Source organism: Rattus norvegicus, chromosome 1 (assembly GCF_036323735.1).
Source record: "Rattus norvegicus strain BN/NHsdMcwi chromosome 1, GRCr8, whole genome shotgun sequence".
Lineage (NCBI taxonomy): Eukaryota > Metazoa > Chordata > Mammalia > Rodentia > Muridae > Rattus > Rattus norvegicus.
The window spans coordinates 162,305,832-162,323,556 of NC_086019.1; the positions used below are offsets into that span (position 1 = coordinate 162,305,832).

A 17,725-nucleotide genomic window follows, 5' to 3' on the forward strand; every position below is an offset into this window, starting at 1 on the left:
TTTATACATCAACTCTCTCACCCCGGATTATTCACATCATTACCCCTGAACTCCTTAAGATATCAAATTAATAAAGTATCCAAAGAGAAAGCAGTATTCCAGGTATGGCCTCACTTGAATGTAAGAGGAAAAATTTTACTTCTCCATGGGTACCATCTCCAAAATCTCATTAACATTTTGTTGCTGGACCACACTTAAATATCTAATCTGCTTTGTGTGTGTGTGTGTGTGTGTGTGTGTGTGTGTGTGTGTGTGTGTGTGTGTGTGAGAGAGAGAGAGAGAGAGAGAGAGGGAGGGAGGGAGGGAGATTGAGATTAAAGTCAGGGAAATAAGAGGGGGGGTTATTAAAGTTAGGGAAACCCCAAAGGTGATGTCAACCTGCTCTGAAAACAAACAGAAAAAGAGCTAGAAATATAAAGATATGTTCTCCCCCAAATGAGTACCCATGAAACCCGCAAAGGCAGCACTACCTTAACACTATGTCTTAAGAGGGCACCTACCCGTGGTGATGTACTCAGCAACTAGTTCTGACTCTACCACAGCAATGGACGGACTCTCAGGAGAATGTCTCTTTTCCTGGGTCATCTGAATAGGTACTGCCATTTGACTCAAGTCAATAGTGGGTTGTCTTGGTTTAGATTCCAATTTTTCCTTTACTGCATAAAAAAGTCGAGGAAAAGTTACTTTTATTATAAACAAGTACTAAAACCAGAGCTGTCTATGGGAATAAGGAACCAGACCTCTGGGATGCCATATCATCAGTGGCTAAGAAGACAATGACTTGGAAACTGCAGACTGCTCTATATGGTTGTCTAGACTACAAACTGTGTAGCAGCAGCCTACAATAACTCATACGCAATCACATTCCAGCCCCTATTACTCCAGGCCAGCCAGCTGTTTCTCTTTATGAACTCCTCCTAGGATGTTATTTCCTTGGTATTCAAAGTGATCCCTGACACACTCAGTTCACAGCAGCTTGGTCTGCTCTAAAGCACATCCCAGAATATCACTCCCACTGATTAGTTCACTTGACTTACTAAAAGTTCAATGGCCTGGGAATGCTACACAGATGTTGGGTGCTTGTCCAGCATACACATGGTCTTGAGTTTGATCCCCAGCATAAGGGAGGAAATTCACATAACCTTCACTGAGGGAGGAGGAGTGCTGAGTTCAGTGGGCTACATCCAGGCCAAAATGAGAGCCTGTCAGGGTATGTGTATATACACACTTGGCAATTTAAGATTCGGCCAAAAATAAAATAAAAAACCTGTTACAAGTCTTTATGACTCCTTAAAGAATAAAACATAAAGCTTTTCACTGTTAGGAAAAAATGGGTGTTCTGCTTCTGTATGTCTAAAATGTCTGATAAAACAGCCTGCAATAAATAATGGTATATGTTAAGATGCAGTTTTTAACCTTCTTACTACTTCTTCAACAAAATCTCTTCACTCACCATTTCTATCTACATGAATGATGGATAAAAATTGTTGAATTTTTCAAAGACAAGCAGCTGAAAAAGTGCCAAAGGCTAAACATATTAGTAGAAGTAATCATCTACATTTATATCAAATGTAAGAACTTATGATAAACAGTATTAAGTCACTACGTCCCCTAAAGATTGCTCTCAAGCGCAGACTATGACAAAAGCAAAACAATCATTTTAAACACAGAAACCAAACAAAGGAGTCCTGCTGGGATCTAGCAGACATGGCCCTGGCCACCATCCTGCCACTCACTGACCACTAGTCAACCTTTCTCAGTCTCAGCTAACTTCGTAAAACATGAAAGGGTTAGATAAGATCATTACTACAACCCATAAAATATCTGCATAATCGTTGCCCTATTATCAGCAAACTCGGTATAACTTACATAGAGTAGTCCTAGAATCTATCAAAGTTTTTAGTAATTAGAAACACTGACAGGACCCTATTAAACACAGACGCTCTAGTAAATAACCTAAACAAAAATAAATAAATCTGAAAATAAGATGAGGACAAATGAGAATGTTTATAAGCAAGTCTAATGGAGTTTTATGGTGCAGAATTGATCTGAGGTATCTATGAGCAAAGCGGGGCCCTGGATCTGTGCCCCAACATACCTAAATAGATCCAGCAACTGAACGGTACCTACGCTTGTTCTACACTTGTGCTTACCAGTGACAACCCACTCCCTTCTGCTGGCAAGAGGACTGTCCATTTGAACGAGAAGTTTCTGTCTACTCTACCTCTGTGTTAATGACCGCACTCCATCTAGGCTTCATACTCTTATGTACATCTTAAAGAACAATAAACTGTACCAGTAATTATAGATACATCCAGAGGGGGAGAAATTTACAAAAACTATGTAACAGTGGTGTATTTTAGCAACCCATCTCTAGAGAAAACATGCTTCATTCAGCTGAGCATGTGAGTTCATACCTGTTGTCTGTTGGAGTTCTAACAGGGCTTTGATTGTTGAAGTAGCTGATTGTGATTCACTGGATACATCCTGATATATTATGGTGGGGCTAGTCTCCATTGCAATCTCATGTTCTGACCAATCCTGACGCCGGGAAGCAATTACATGAACTACAGGCTGGGAATCTGTTTTATATTAGTTAAAAAAAAACAAACCCTATAAACAAAGTTTCTCTTAAAATAAAGCAATATTTTTGTTTATCTTTGTATTTAATGTAAACGTCAACCTTGACTTTTCTAAGACTGAAGGTCCCAGAAGGCACACTGTCTCTCACTTCTGAACTCATTTATTCACTCACTCATTTATTTTACACTAGACACCTGTGCATTGGACCCATAGATAAGGAACTCACAGAACAATCCAAGAAGGCTCAAGAAGCACACAGTCTGTCTGAAGAGACGAACATAGAAAAGGACAAAGTACAATTCAATATGCTAACTGCAGTCTACATGGGTAAGCATCTATATAGGTGAGTGCTTGTTTGTGTTGACTAAAAACAAAACACTATAGTTAGGACACTGGCTTTCCAATGCACATGAAAAGATTTCTATCTAAAACCTAAGTACTTGGGGAAATATCACACTGAATTATTGACAGTAAGAAAAGAGAGACAGTCTAGAAACATAATGACGTAACATGACAAGTATAACTGCGGTCAAAGTCAAGTGGAAGCCTGTCTGTTGTTTATTAGCAAGTTGATTCTTTGGTCTTAGCTCTCGCTGTAACAGGAACAAGGGCGGTATAATGCAAAGATAATCTGGGCTGCTGAACAACAATAACACATTCTGAGAAGTATGGTGGGCAGTGTGGTTGCTGTCACAGTATCCATACACACTCAGAGGAAATAGCTTGCTGGGCCACACGGGACACACATCCTTTTACTGTTACCATATATACATATATGTGTATGTATATATATGCACACATACAGTCCAATACTGACTGAAACATCAGTATAAGCTACGTGATCATATATAACTAAGCTTTATAAACTATAAAAGTCAGTAGGAATGAGGCTGTTGGGGATTTGGCTGAAAATTCAATTCTAAGATCTTTGGTTGATTTGAAAATAAATTTCAGCTCATGTAAATACAAAATATGCATCAGATTAAACAACACTCACTAACAGTTCTCTACAGAGCAAGCAGGTTGGCCCACTTTGTCTAAGTCATTATTTAGGAAAATGGAGAGGCAAAAAAACACGATCCCTGAGGTTAAGATCCAGATTGTAACAGGAAACAATAACCAATAGATAGCATCACATTTTGGGATAAATATCAAATGGTGAGAACAAGAAAAAGAGACTGCTTCTATTCATGCTGCTTAGCTGAAGCATCTGAACAAAAACCATATGGTGGCTCAAAATACAGGAAAAAAAATCAAGTTCACTCTCAAAGAACATTACATCTTTTAAAGCCAGGAGGATGTCCAAAAATGTTGAAGCAAAGGGAACAATTCTAATGAAACAATCTTCCGGAAGAAAAAAAATCAGTATGCAAAAAGTTCATAATATTTAATAATCATAAACTAACAGGTCAGGTGTGATGGTGGCACAGGCCTATAATTCCAGATTGGACTATATGGACTATACAAAACACATTACCCCCAAAGCAAAGATAAACAAACAAAAGCCCTGAATAGAAACCATCACAGCAGAGACATTCAATTTCTACTAAGCTTTCAACCACACATGGAGGACTGGCTGTTTGCCTGCAATGCCAAGTGCCATGTGAAGAATACTGAAGTTTTTCTTTACATAGTCTAATAAGATATGTAGAAAATTTTGTTTGCTTAGGAACAGAATCTCATGTAACTCAGGCTAGCTTCAAATTTGCTATGTACCCAAAATGACCTTAACCTCCCGCCCCTCCTTGCTTTCACCTCCCAAGTGCTGGGTCTGCAGGCATATGCCACCATGTCTGATTTATTCAGTGCTGAGGACTGAAACCAAGTCTTCATGTGCACCATGCAAGTGTTTTTCCAACTGAGATACACCCCCAATGTCCTAATATGCAAAATTTTAATTTGAGAAATGATTATACTAGAAAGGCACTATTTTATGTAACTTAAAAATAAATTTTCATGATGAACACAAGCCTATACTCTGAGCACCTCACAGTCTGGGCCTCTGTCTCAAAAAACAAATTCAAAGAGATTGAGTCTCTGCAACCTATCTCTGAGATACACTAAATAGTCAGAGTAGGAACTGCAAATGTCTCTACGGGAGTGCTAACCAAATAACGTCTCTCCAAATAAAGTCATTCCATAGGAACTGCCACCTCTTTCTGTCCACACAGAGCAGATGATGATCACCAAGCAATCCAGACAGCTGTGATACAAAATCAGTGTGAACTAAGTGAAAATTCTTTCCACAGTCTCTCCCTCTTCTACTCTGTGGGTTTACACTCAAACCTAGTGTCACAGGACTCCAGGAAACTGATCTCCTGTTTCTGTAGTGAGCATTCAGGTATCCAGCTAACATGTTTTATGTTTAACATGACAATGTGGTCTTAAAGGTATTGGCATGTCTAAACGAGACCTACTTCTTCAGGATAGTGGCCTGCCGCAGACTTTCCTTCCAGGTTCTTTAACAATTATGTACTGGATGTCTGCTACATGCTAGGTACCAGGAATACATACTTTAGTGCTATATTCAAAGGCAAACCCAGGCATGCAAGAAATGCCTTTTTTTTTTTTTGGTTCTTTTTTTCGGAGCTGGGGACCGAACCCAGGGCCTTGCGCTTCCTAGGCAAGCGCTCTACCACTGAGCTAAATCCCCAACCCCAAGAAATGCCTTTATCATAAACTGTCTATGCCATCCTCTCATAGGCATAAGGCTTCTCAATTACAGAATCTTAAAAGGTCAATGTCATCCCCCACCTTCAACCACTCCCACATGCAGGATCATCAGAGAACCCACCACTTTCTAATACTTTCTTTTCATTATTGCCTGCACAGCTGTGATATACAAAGTTTTCTTACATAAAACAGAAATAGATCTTTCTGTCATCTGTACAACAATACTATTGTCTGTCCACTTACCTACAAAGACCAATTCACTTCATCTCTATCAGAGTGCAACATGACTAACAGCCCCAGAACCACCACCCACTCCTTCCCCACTCCTTCCTCACAGAAAATGATTCCCAGCTGTCTAAGCTCCCTAAGCCATCTCCTCCAACGAAAGCCAAGCTGTCTATACTCCTTCTATGCTACAATGTAAACCTTTCCTCTGAACTAGTATCCCGTGTTCTAGACAACATCAATTCCACAACATTTTCTGGGGGGAAAAAAGTCAAAACCACTGTAGAACATTTTATATTATGTATTAGATATCTTAGTTTTCACCTTTAACAATATAAATTACTAAAAAATTAGCTAATGAAATTCTGCGAAAAGTACATTTTGCATGATCCATGTTTGCTTTTTTTTTTTCTTTAAATAAATCTTCACTCTGGCCTCCCAAGATAATGATTCTTTAGGAAAAATAATGCCAGAAACTGGGTTCTGAATTAAAACTATATCTTTATGACATTTATTTTCAAATTTGACGCATGTTCTGTTCCTTTACATCTCGGAATTCATTTCCTTGTTCTCTTCTTGTTTGCTTAATGTAATCTTGCAATCACTCCACCTTAAACCTTTCAGACGGGCGGTGGTGACTCATACCTTTGATTCCAGCACTTGAGAGGCAGAGGCAGGCAGGTCTATGAGATTGAGGCTAGCCTGATCTACAGAGTGAGCTCCAGGATAGCCAAAGCTAAAGAAATCCTGTCTCAAAAAACCAAGCAAGCAAGCAAGCAACCAACCAACCAAATCACAATCTTTTAGAAATAAAGCTGGACATAAATGAAAAAATAATAATACTTAAAAAATTCTGAGCTGGGGCTGGAGAGATGGCTCAGTGGTTAAGAGCACGGACTGCTCTTCCAGAGGTCCTGAGTTCAAATCCCAGCAACCACATGGTGGCTCACAACCATCTGTAATGAGATCTGATGCCCTCTTCTGGTGTGTCTGAAGACAGCTACAGTGTACTAATACATAATAAATAAATCTTTTAAAAAAACAAAAAACAAAAAAATCTTTGAACACCAGTAAGGATACCCTTTGCAAATGAGAAAGAAAAACCAGAAGACTATTTGGGAAGATAAAAAGCACAATGGCTTCAGAAAACATATTTTCTGGTTTTCAGTGAGTGACCCAGGCAAAATGTTCTCGATCCAATAGTCTGGGCTAACTCACTATCAATATCCAAACAAAAGCCTAGAAATGTTAGGAGAAAATGAAGAGGGGAAACAATGTTTTGGAATGAGGCAATAAAAATGAGTTTATAAACATGAAGCTTAATCACTCCCTGTTATTGTTATCCTTGGGATGCCAACAGAGAAGAAAAAATAACAAAAAGTAAAAACCAAAATGGTTAACATTAAAAAAGCAGTATGAGAAACATAATACACTGTGACAAATCCTGCCAGGGTGATCAAGATTCACATCAGGAAGATGCCGAAGGCTCTCCACTCTACCTGCTCAGAATTAAATGTGGGGCCTTCTTGTGGTGGGTATACTTAGAAACCACAAGTGGAATCAAGGCATTCCTCTGAAATAAAGCATCCAGCATGTGTAGGAAAAACACTTAAAAAAAAAAAAACCTCTTAGGTCAAAAAAAGATCAATTCTTCCTTAGAACAGAACAAAGAATAATGGACTTTAGAAAATCATCTATCTATAGATCTAGAACTTATGGATCAGTGACTTACAAGGAACATAACAAGTTTACAGTCTCAGCACCTCCTCCAAAACTGATACTAATTTCAAAGAGGAATATGTTAGCTTCAGAGTGGAAAAAGCTAGAAGCAATTATCCTGACCAAGTGACCACCGTTTATCTCATCAATGTAGTAAATAGACTGAAAGTCACTTACCTGCACATTTCCTATTGAATTAAATCACAAAGAAGAATCTCTAAAGTAATTGACCTCAACTCTTCAAAATATCATAATCAAAGGGAAAGGGGGGGGGAGGGTTAAGAGGCTATCTAGGGCAAAAAAGAATAAAGAATGCTGATGCTATCAGAAGTGACAGCTCATACACTTAATCCTAGCTCTTGGGAGGCTAAGGCGGAAAGACCTCCATGACTTTTAGCCTAGCCTGGACTACAAAATGAGATCCTGTCTCAAAAAACCAAAAAGGAGGGCCAGGCCTATAATCTCAGCACTCGTGAGGAAGAGGCAGGCAGATATATATTTTAAATTTTGGCCTGCCTAGTCTACATATCAAGTTCCAGGCTAGGCAGGATTACACAGTAAGAGGAGGAAGGAGGAAGGGGAAAAGAGAAGAGATTACAATAATGTGATAATTGCATTGTAATACAGTTGAGTGTAATGTGTGACCTTGAGTTGGAAAGTGACTAGGAGACAAAGCAATAAAGAACATCATAATCGATTGGCAGTATATCTAGATGAATTACAAATTAGAAAACAGTATTAATACATTAAATTTCTTGACTTTGGTAATGGTAATTTAGTTATAAAAGGACAATCCAACAAAGTTAGAGACCTAAAAAATATAACTGTTTAGAGATAAAAATCACAAAATACCTACAACTACCTTTAACTGGCTAAAAGACTTAAAAATTGTACACACATACAATAGATACAACAGAAAAGAGACTAGAGACAAAAGCAACAAAGCAAGGCTCTCAGTATTTCAGTGGCGGTGTGTATGTTTAGCCATGTATAATGCTATATATAGGTTTCACCCTCAGAACCAAAAATTAAAATATAAAAATAAAACTAGGGCTGGAGAGATAGCTCGATGGTTAAGAACACTGGCTGCTTTTTCAGGGGACCCAAGTTTGATTCCAAGAAGCCACATGGCAACCCACAACTGTCTGTAACTCTGCTCCCTAAGGACCTGATGCCCTCCTCTGGCCGCTTCCAAAACCAGGCATGTATGTTGTTATACACCCATACACATAAAAACTAAATAAAAATTGAAAAAAAGGAAACCACCAACTGGGTATAACAAAATATAAACAAGTAGGAATGACCAGCAGTAAGAGTCACACATTGTAACTGGTTTACATACTGATTTGCAATCAGCAGAAAGATAGAATGCATATTAGCAAAATGACTTGCAAATTATTACTATCCCTGAGAGTGGGGTGAGGACAACTATTTACTTTCTAAAATAAATGCTATATTGTTTGTTGAAATCAATAGCTTATTTATTTCTAATTAACAATCTTTCAAATACTATTTTCTACTTGTCCTGTGAATTAATGTTTCTTTTTCTTGGAGTGTGGACTTTTAGCCTATAGCCTTGTTTTGTTCACTACTGATAACAATTCGTATGCTGCAACTGTATGTGCATTTTTTTCCTAATATACTAGACTAGATTTTAAGCTCCCACAATATAAGAATTAGCCAGGTGAGGTAGTTTACACCTGTAATCCCAGGACCTGGAGATGAAGGAAGGAGGATTAGAAGTTCAAGACCATTCTCAGCTACAGAGTTGGAAGCCAGTCTGGGCTGTATGGAACCCTATCTTTAAGGGGAAAAAAAGCAAGAACTGCATTTTACTCAACTTTAATAAGATCTAACATAATTCTTAGTAAATATTACAAACCAACAGATTTATTGTTAATAACATACAGCTATGTAAACCATATAAAATTAATGTGACAGCATCATTAATTAAAATAATGAAGTGTTTGTGTAATATGGAAAAATGTGCTATCAGTGCTTTTTTAGAAAAGCAGCAGGCATATGAGCAAGGTTAATGCAGAGGCAGAGAGACGGAAGAGAGCAACAAGGACTAGGAAGAAAGAACAGTTTGGCTTATGTGCATCAGATTGCATAAGCATAAACACACACACACACACACACACACACACACACACACACACACACACACACACACACACTCACCACACGGGCTGAACAGCTCTAGCCCAAAGTACTCCATATCTGAACCTCTCTGAGCAAAGTGGCACTACTAACAGAAGATCACAGTCATACCTAACCTCACATGATGGTCATTCAAAATACAGGTGCAGGGGGGAAAACAAAACCTGTGACCTCACCCTCAGACTAAGTGTATACGGGTTATTATATGGAACATACATGAATATCACATTTAGACTAGGATCCCATCTGTAAGATGCCCCTCTTTCCTTCACATACACACAAATACAAAATCTAAAACCCAAGACAGTTCTCATCCCAAGTGCTTATGGCACCCAACAACAAAGGCAGTCAGAATAATTGAGTTACATGAACAATATGTCTCAGAGTTTCGGTTTAGACTGGGAGTTTCTATTTTGAGAGACATCCTAGAAAAATGTCATATTGACAACAATACTGATGATTATCTTCTGCTGTGGTATTTTAGCTTCTAATAAGTGAGATAACATATGTGATTAGCATCTGGAATATTTTTGAGAGTTAAAGAAAATGTTATTAATAATTACGCCAGAACAACAGACATAAACTAAGATCCCTACAAACTGGGATGTATAGTCACCCCCTTACAGCTCACTTCTGGCCACCTTGACTTTTCCTCAAGGTTCAGCAATAAGCATTTTTTAAAAAACACATTCCTTTTTCTTGTATATTTCTTCCTCTTCTTACTCACACCAAACAGGAAAAAACATAAAAGTTACCTTCTAGAAATTACAGTTGTTTGATATTGTCTACATATTAAAAAAGATCATTTAAGAATTCTACCAATGATTTGATGAACACATGAACAAGGTAATAATGGTAAGCTATGCCAAAAATAAGATTTCATCTCACTCACTAATCAGCACCCCCCAATCCAACCCAATCCAAAGAACTGGCAGTAGATGAGTTTGATTTGAAAACCCTAGAAGGAACAGTTGTTTAGAAACTGAGGGATGACATCATCATTGCTTGCATAAGCAGAAGTACAATAAGTCTTACCTTGGGAACTCTGGGAGGACTCTGTAGAAGAGGAACTACTGTCTGTGTAGCCCTGTGGTTCTTCTTTTCCTTCCTGAGCAGATGAATTACCGGCCTCTGCTACCCTGGATGCTTGCTGTAATGTTTCTGTTACCAGCTGCCTTGTTTGTTCACTAACAACTGTAGCTTGAAATGTCACTGGTTTGGGTTTAATGAGAACCTAGAAGAAAAGCAGAAACATGCCCAGATGAAATTGTATAGCCCCATTTAAATGCTAAACAAGCCATGCATGGTGGTTTATACCTATAACCCCAGAACTTGGGAGGCAGACTGGAAGACTGTCACTAATTCAAAGCCAACTTTGGCTAGAATAAAATCCTGTCTTAAAAACAAACAAACTCTAAACTTACAGGTCATTCTCCAGACACACAAATTACCAGCATGCAAACTTAGCATTACGCTCTGGGCACAGTACTTTAGTTGCTACCAACAACTAAAATTGCATAAGATGAACTAGATGAACAAGAGCTAAGGTGTGTACAATATGTTAAGTGGAATATACCAGGTCACAACAGCTCTAATTCCTTTTGTTTTTTAATGTATGTGTCTTTATGTATATGTGCACATGTATGTGGGTGCCCTCAGGGACAAAGAAGAATCTTAGATCTTCTGGAGCTAGAGTTGTAAGCCTCCCAATGTGTGTGCATGGAATGATACTCTGGTCTTCTGCAAGAACAAGCACTCAGGACCACAGGGCCATCCATTAGTCTCCCAAAGCTATGACTCTGACAAGTATTTTCATGGTTTTCCTTATCAAACTTCAGAAATTGTTTTCCAGTACTACCTATCACAGTAACAACCACAAGCTGAGTGTTAGAAAAAAGAATTAAAAAAAAAATAAAAATGCATATAAGCTAGACTCATTAGAAATTTTTTAACCAAAGTATCTGTCTGAGCTTTCTCTCTCAACTTGTATTAACAGAATAAAACCAAGACCATAATTTGTTCAAGCCACTGTTTTCTGAGTCTCTTTTAATAAGAAACCAAATGAAATTCCTGACACACCTGCACAAAGCAAACTGAAGGAGATCTAAGTCATCGCTCAAGGAGCCACAGAAGAAAACTGATACAGAGTGCTATCCACAGCAGCAAGAGGTCAACTCCTGCAAAAAGCTCAGACATTAAACAAACCAGGAAAAAAAATTCATACTGAAACATTACCCTTCAGAATTTGGATTCTAGAATTTTAATTGGATTCATGGAATAAAAATACTGATTCATATCCAATACTACCACCATTACCACAAAAAATAATAATATTGACTCATATATGAGGCTTTATTAAGTAACTGATTTCCACGAATTTTGAAAAAATGGTTTTTGCTACACTTTCCATAGTGAAATAAATGAAATCATTACTGCTAAATCCTGGCTTACAGCCAAACTAATTTTTTAAATATATAAACAATGGCTATAGTTTTGAAAGAACAGATTCCCAAAGCCAATTATGAGTTTAAATAAATTAATGCCTGTTACAAAAACTCTAGGATTCTGTTTCTCGACCAAAGCTGATATTGCTTCCTGTGATAGTCTCAGAAAAGTAGTCAGAGCACCTACAAAGTGAACGCCTACCAAGGTGAAACTATGCCCTTATCCTCAGAAACTAGTTTCCAGTGTTCTGTCCTTCCTCAGCCACCCAGTTTTCACAGTCAGAAATATCTTCAGGAAACTTGTATTCTAAGAATTCTCTTCCTTACCTTTCCTCATAATGTAACAGATATGCAGATATCTTTTAAAAGTATTGAAAAAAAAGGGCAAGTTTTGAGAACAGAATAACATGAATCTAGTTTTTTTTTTTTTAAAAAAACGTGTTTCTTTTCTTATCAGTCTATTATCTTTTCCTTGACATTTCTACCAGGTTAGGCATAGTGGTCCTATCAGATAGGATAGTTAGTCCTATCAGAGGCAAGCTGATCTCTGAGTTCGAGGCCAACCTGGTTTACATAGCAAAACTCCAAGATAGCCAGGACTACACAGAAAGACTCTGCCGACAGACAAACAGACAGACAAGATAGATAGGAAGGCAAGCAGGGAGGCAGGGAGGCAGGGAGGCAGGGAGGCAGGGAGGCAGGGAGGAAGGGAGGAAGGGAGGAAGGGAGGCAGGAGGGGAGGGGAGGGGAGGGGAGGGGAGGGGAGGGGAGGGGAGGGGAGGGGAGGGGAGGGGAGGGGAGGGGATTTCTTCCTGGGAATTAGCCAAAAGTCAACACATCTTACCACATACCTGTGTTTTCCCTTGTTGCCCATAGACAATTTTTGTCGGGATGATTTTAGCTGCTGGCTGAACTGTGGAGCCTATTCCTTTGGGCTGTGTTACAATCATTTTGGTGATGGGTCGTGTAGCAGTAATTATAGCTGGCTTTGCTCCAGTTGGCACTGTCTGAAGAGTCTTTTCTCCCTAAATTGAAGTCAATTATTAAAGAGACTTACATGCATTTAAATGATTAAAAACAAAAAGAACAAACAAAAACATAACTGTTTCATTGAAAAAGCAAAGAAAAAATTTGCCAGGATGGGAAAAGGACTGTAGATTATGCAACAAAGTACAAGATTTCTAAGTGATTAAAAAAAAATCCTGGGCTTAAAAAAAAAAAAAAATCCTGGGCTTAAAAAAAAAAAAATCCTGGGCTTTAAAAAAAAAAAAAAAATCCTGGGCTTTGTTGAAATAATATTACAAGTCATATAATCAACTTTCTAGTCAAAAAAGAAATTATTCCTTATGAATATGTTTTGAAAAAATCACCGGGGCTGGGGATTTAGCTCAGTGGTAGAGCGCTTACCTAGGAAGCGCAAGGCCCTGGGTTTGGTCCCCAGCTCCGAAAAAAAGAACAAAAAAAAAAAAAAAATTAAAAAAGAAATCACCATATTTAAGAACATCTAAGAATTTATACCATCCCATTCATAGAACACCTATATTAAAACAGAAATTTCTGGAAGGACATACACTAAAATGTTAACAATTGCTATGTCTGAGATTGTAGGTCATTTTTTCTTTTTAATATACCTGAAGTGAGTATGTAATAAAAAAAAAAAACTATGCAGTTTATCAACAGATAAACATACATATACAAAATAAGTCAGGCATATATTATAAAGACCTACAGTAGGATACTTGTATAAAGAAGCATGGGAGAGATGGAAAGATTAGAGATAGTAACATTCTTTCTAAGGTTATATGGAAGAAAGGGGGAAGAAAACGTAAAGTTCTCATGTTTTCCTAGTATTTAACCAATACTACTTTACTTATTATAAATTCAAGCCCATTAACCTTTCACCATTTTCTGAATTTTTACCTGATTTATTGTCTGTCTTTTCTCTACCTCTGTGCGTGCGTGCACGCGCGTGCATGTGTGTGTGTTGTTGGAGATTGAACCCAGGGCCTCACAAATGCTAAGCAAGTGCTCTACCACTAATCTATAACCTTAGTCCAAGGTTTTATTCTTAAGTACCTATCATTTTCTGGTCATATTTTTAATCTCAACACAGTTATTCAAATATAGTTAATTTTATTGTTAATTTTTAAATTAAAATCAATAAAACTAAGAGTTGGCAATTTTCACGTTGTCATTTTCTTAATTGTTAGCTATCATTATCACAGATCTGTAGCTTTGAAACTTAGCAGTTGGTAAACTGAGAGCAATTAAGTGAGTTGTCTAAAAACCAACCATTGAGAATTCAGCTTTAAATCCAAGTCCAAAAATTACAAACCTAACTATCAACCACAACTATCCAAAAAAAAAGCAAACCAAACCAAAGCGTCTCCAATCTCACATACTGTTTGTAGCAGCAGCATTCCCAGAAAGAGGTCTGAATGATCCTGCTGATCCGTAAATGGCTTGACAGCCTGTCCAAGCACTGTGACCCAAACAAAGCCAGCTTGCAGGGTGTCATCTGAGAAAGCTCAGTGTGGTGGGCCTGCACAGGATGCAGGTGGGGTATAAACACATGCTCTGTGTGCTGAAGATGATGGTCCCATAGGCTGATCTGCTCACTTTATTAGCACTGCCTGACAAACTACTGCTAAATATCTACTAGAAAAAATTCACACATGATCTAAGATCTCCCATAGCAGATCACAGCCTTTTATAAATCCAAATACTATGGAATCCTAGCTTTGCTGTTGACTTACTAATGTGAATTCAGAAAAAGCCTTTCCCATTATGAAAGACTGTTTCACATAAGCTTTTCTCTGTCTTCTAGTGAGGTCAGGAAGGTAAGGATGCTACTACGTCTGGGTACCAAATACCAAGAACAGTAAGAAACCAATGACTGAGAACTTCCCATGTGGTAGACACTGCTCTAAGTACTTTCAAAACACCTATCATTACCCAATGTAGACATGAAAAAATATTACACTGGTTAAAAAAAGTCACCTGAGGTCAAACTACAAAAGTGAGATACAAAGTCTAAGTGTGTCTACTTCTAACCTCTTAACGATTGCCGTCAGAAACTAAAATGGGAAAATAAAAAATAAACAACAAACCTTAAGTAACAAATCCCCATCTATGAATTTTACTTTAAATTCAAATATTTCTCTTTACTCAGCCTAATCAAACGCTTAGTTACTGATCATAAGCAAGAATAGAATTCCTCTTAGTCTTCCTGCAGCTAAGCCAGCATTTAAAGAAAACTAAACACTTGAATCATAGTAACAAACCCCCTTTAAGAGCAGCTATAAGCAATGTGCTTTTGGATTACTGTGTAAAATGGCATCAGTGTGATGACATCACAGCAGTCCAGAGTCAAGCCATTCCATCCACTATGGGGTTCTGATGTCTTTAGGGAAATGTTTGTATACATGGCCTGTAAACTGCCTAGTGGATTACGGAGTGTGTTTACAGTCTTACTTACTCCAGCATTTAGCAATGTTGTGACAACGTTTTTGCCAGGGAGGCCTTGAATGGTCGTTCCTTTTCCTGTAGTCTTTTGTACAACAATCACATTGGGCTTGGAAGTCATTGGGATTGTAGTGATTTTGGTAGTTGTTCCTTAGAGAAGGGGGAAGAAAAGGAGGCCAAAAATCAGGATTGGTGATACTTGGTTGTTTCTTTTATGCTGTATACAAGTAGTACATGTCCAAACAATGTCAACTTTAGGTGATCCTAAGGATGAAAATTGAAGACTTGGGATAGTAGCTTCTAAATCATCACAGAATGATAAATTTTAAGAACTGACTGGATTGGTTTTTTGTTGTTGTTTTGTTTTGGTTTTTTTTTTTTTTTTTTTTAACATTTTTTGAGATAGGATCTCACTAAATAGCTCTACATGGCCTGGAATTCACCATGTACACCAGCCTGACACAGAACTCAGAGATCTGTCTGCCTATCTCTGTCTTCCAAGTGCTAGGATTAAAGGCATATGCTGCCACGTCCAGCAAGAATTGAGTCTTGAAGCAATTTTTGAGAATCTAAAGATCTAACACACCAAATTCCAAATCTAAAAATATTACCATCCATTTCCCCATCAACAGTCTTTCCTGACTAGTTTAAAATTAAATAAAAAAAATCTTACTTTGTGACATTTGTTTCCTTGAAGTCTAATATTAAATTTATGTGGCCATCATGATGGAAAAACTCTTCAAAAAAGATTAGAGGCAAATATCAAAATTCACTAAATTGTAGAAAATAAATGTATAAAAAGCTGTAAATTATACACAGCCATGTGAAGTCAAGAGTATCTGTAACTCCAGCACTTGAGAGGTGAAGGCAGGAAGACTGTGAGCTCTAGGCCAGCTGATGCTACAGAGTGACACCCTGTCTTTAAAAAACCCAAAATGAATTTAAAAAGTTGAAAAAAAAAAAAGGACCAAAGTGAACACAGATATGTAGACATCAAGTAACTGTCAATGTATGCCTCTGAATGTGCAGAACTCTACAGATTCCAAGGATGAAATAGACTTGCTAACAATTAAGATCTACTTTCTTATATTAGATGAGATAGTTCAGCTTCAGAAAAACAAGCATCTTATGCTTTCCTTCCTGTCTGGATCTTCACATTTAACGTTTATACACATGAAAACAAGGTCTGTAAGAGTGCAGCAGATGTAAGAAAGGGAGGAGAAAGAGCAAAAGGTCACGTGGGAAGTAAGTGGTAAGGGGGCTACTGGGAGTAGGAGGGGAAAAGGGAGGGACAGGATGGATGGGGCACAAGTAAAGGGAAAAAATAAAAAATAATCTTTGTTTGAAAAGTGGCACAATAAAGCCTAATTTATTATACGCTAGTTAAAAGATCTACTTTCTAAATGTACATATCCCCTGACAGGAACAGTTTGTGGCCTTTCCCCTATAACTTGCTTTTCTCCCATCTGTCAAATCTACTTACTATCAAATTCATGTTCCATATTCTAATCATCCAAGTTAGAAGTCCTGGTACAAACCTTGGTTCCTGCCCTGTCTTGACTCCCTGTTCTTGCCAACAAAATATGACCTTTTCAAGCCACTGACTCCTCAATATTTAGCACAGAAGGTAGCAATTATTTTGTAATTGTTTATGTCAGTGCTCTCAGCTCATCAGTAATAAATCTTCTTTAAGAGAAATATCCTCGAAAGCGGAGTCAGCACCACTCTCCTCTGCTTCCTACTATCCCCTCCATTTCAAGCGTCTCTGACAGTTCTGATATTCCACACTAAATCCAACAGCCTGAATGAAACCTTCCTCACCAAGAATCTGAAATGTGCTAAACTGGTTTTAAAGAGTACTCCTAATCTCCACTGTACCTAGTTTAACTTTCCCTTTTGAATGTCCTAACCCTACATGTGGGCTGACAGGATGACACAGCAGGGAAAGACATTTGCTTGCTCACCATGCCTGGTGACTCAATTCAATCCTTAGGCCCCGACACGGTAGAAGGAGAGAACCAACTCCTACACGTTGTCTCCGACTTCAGCACCCCTACCACACCCCTAAATATTAAACCTATCAAACAAAAAGAGCAGCTTATACTGGATCAGGCCCTCAATCTACCAACTTGCCATATTAGTTCCTCCTGTTCACAGGAAACAGCATAAAACTGCAGGCAATTATGAGGCTTCCCACTACCAACCCCACAAAGCCCAAACTCCTGAACGGAACCTCCAGAGTTCTTGCAGATTAAGATTCATCAATGCACACCGTTCCCTCAGTGTGCTGATTTCATACTGAGCAGATTAGGCCTGGATCTATTTTTTGCTCCTATAATTTTCTGTGCCTAAGAAAGCAGGCAGATCATATTTTTCTAATAGGCCTGCAAATGATTAAGTACAGAATGGGCACTTAATAAAAAACATGCCTAATATAGTCTCAAAATATTACG

At 38.1% G+C, this 17,725-nt stretch overlaps 1 protein-coding gene across 35 annotated transcripts in view; it reads right to left on the reverse strand.

Annotated features, from left to right (window-relative positions):
* Positions 1–17,725, reverse strand: part of Emsy (EMSY transcriptional repressor, BRCA2 interacting) — a 69,576-nt gene that overhangs the window by 10,665 nt on the left and 41,186 nt on the right. For 22 of the 35 annotated variants that reach the window (XM_039101098.2, XM_039101095.2, XM_017590189.3 and 19 more), the window contains 5 exons: positions 15,286–15,422; positions 12,659–12,832; positions 10,399–10,597; positions 2,418–2,582; positions 501–656 (listed from right to left, as the gene is read on the reverse strand). In XM_039101098.2, coding sequence (XP_038957026.1) covers positions 501–656; positions 2,418–2,582; positions 10,399–10,597; positions 12,659–12,832; positions 15,286–15,422 — 831 coding nt within the window. Of the gene's footprint in view, positions 1–500; positions 657–2,417; positions 2,583–10,398; positions 10,598–12,658; positions 12,833–14,209; positions 15,062–15,285; positions 15,423–17,725 lie in introns of those variants that run through there. The other 13 variants (XM_063267144.1, XM_063267115.1, XM_063267148.1 and 10 more) reach the window with 4 other exon arrangements.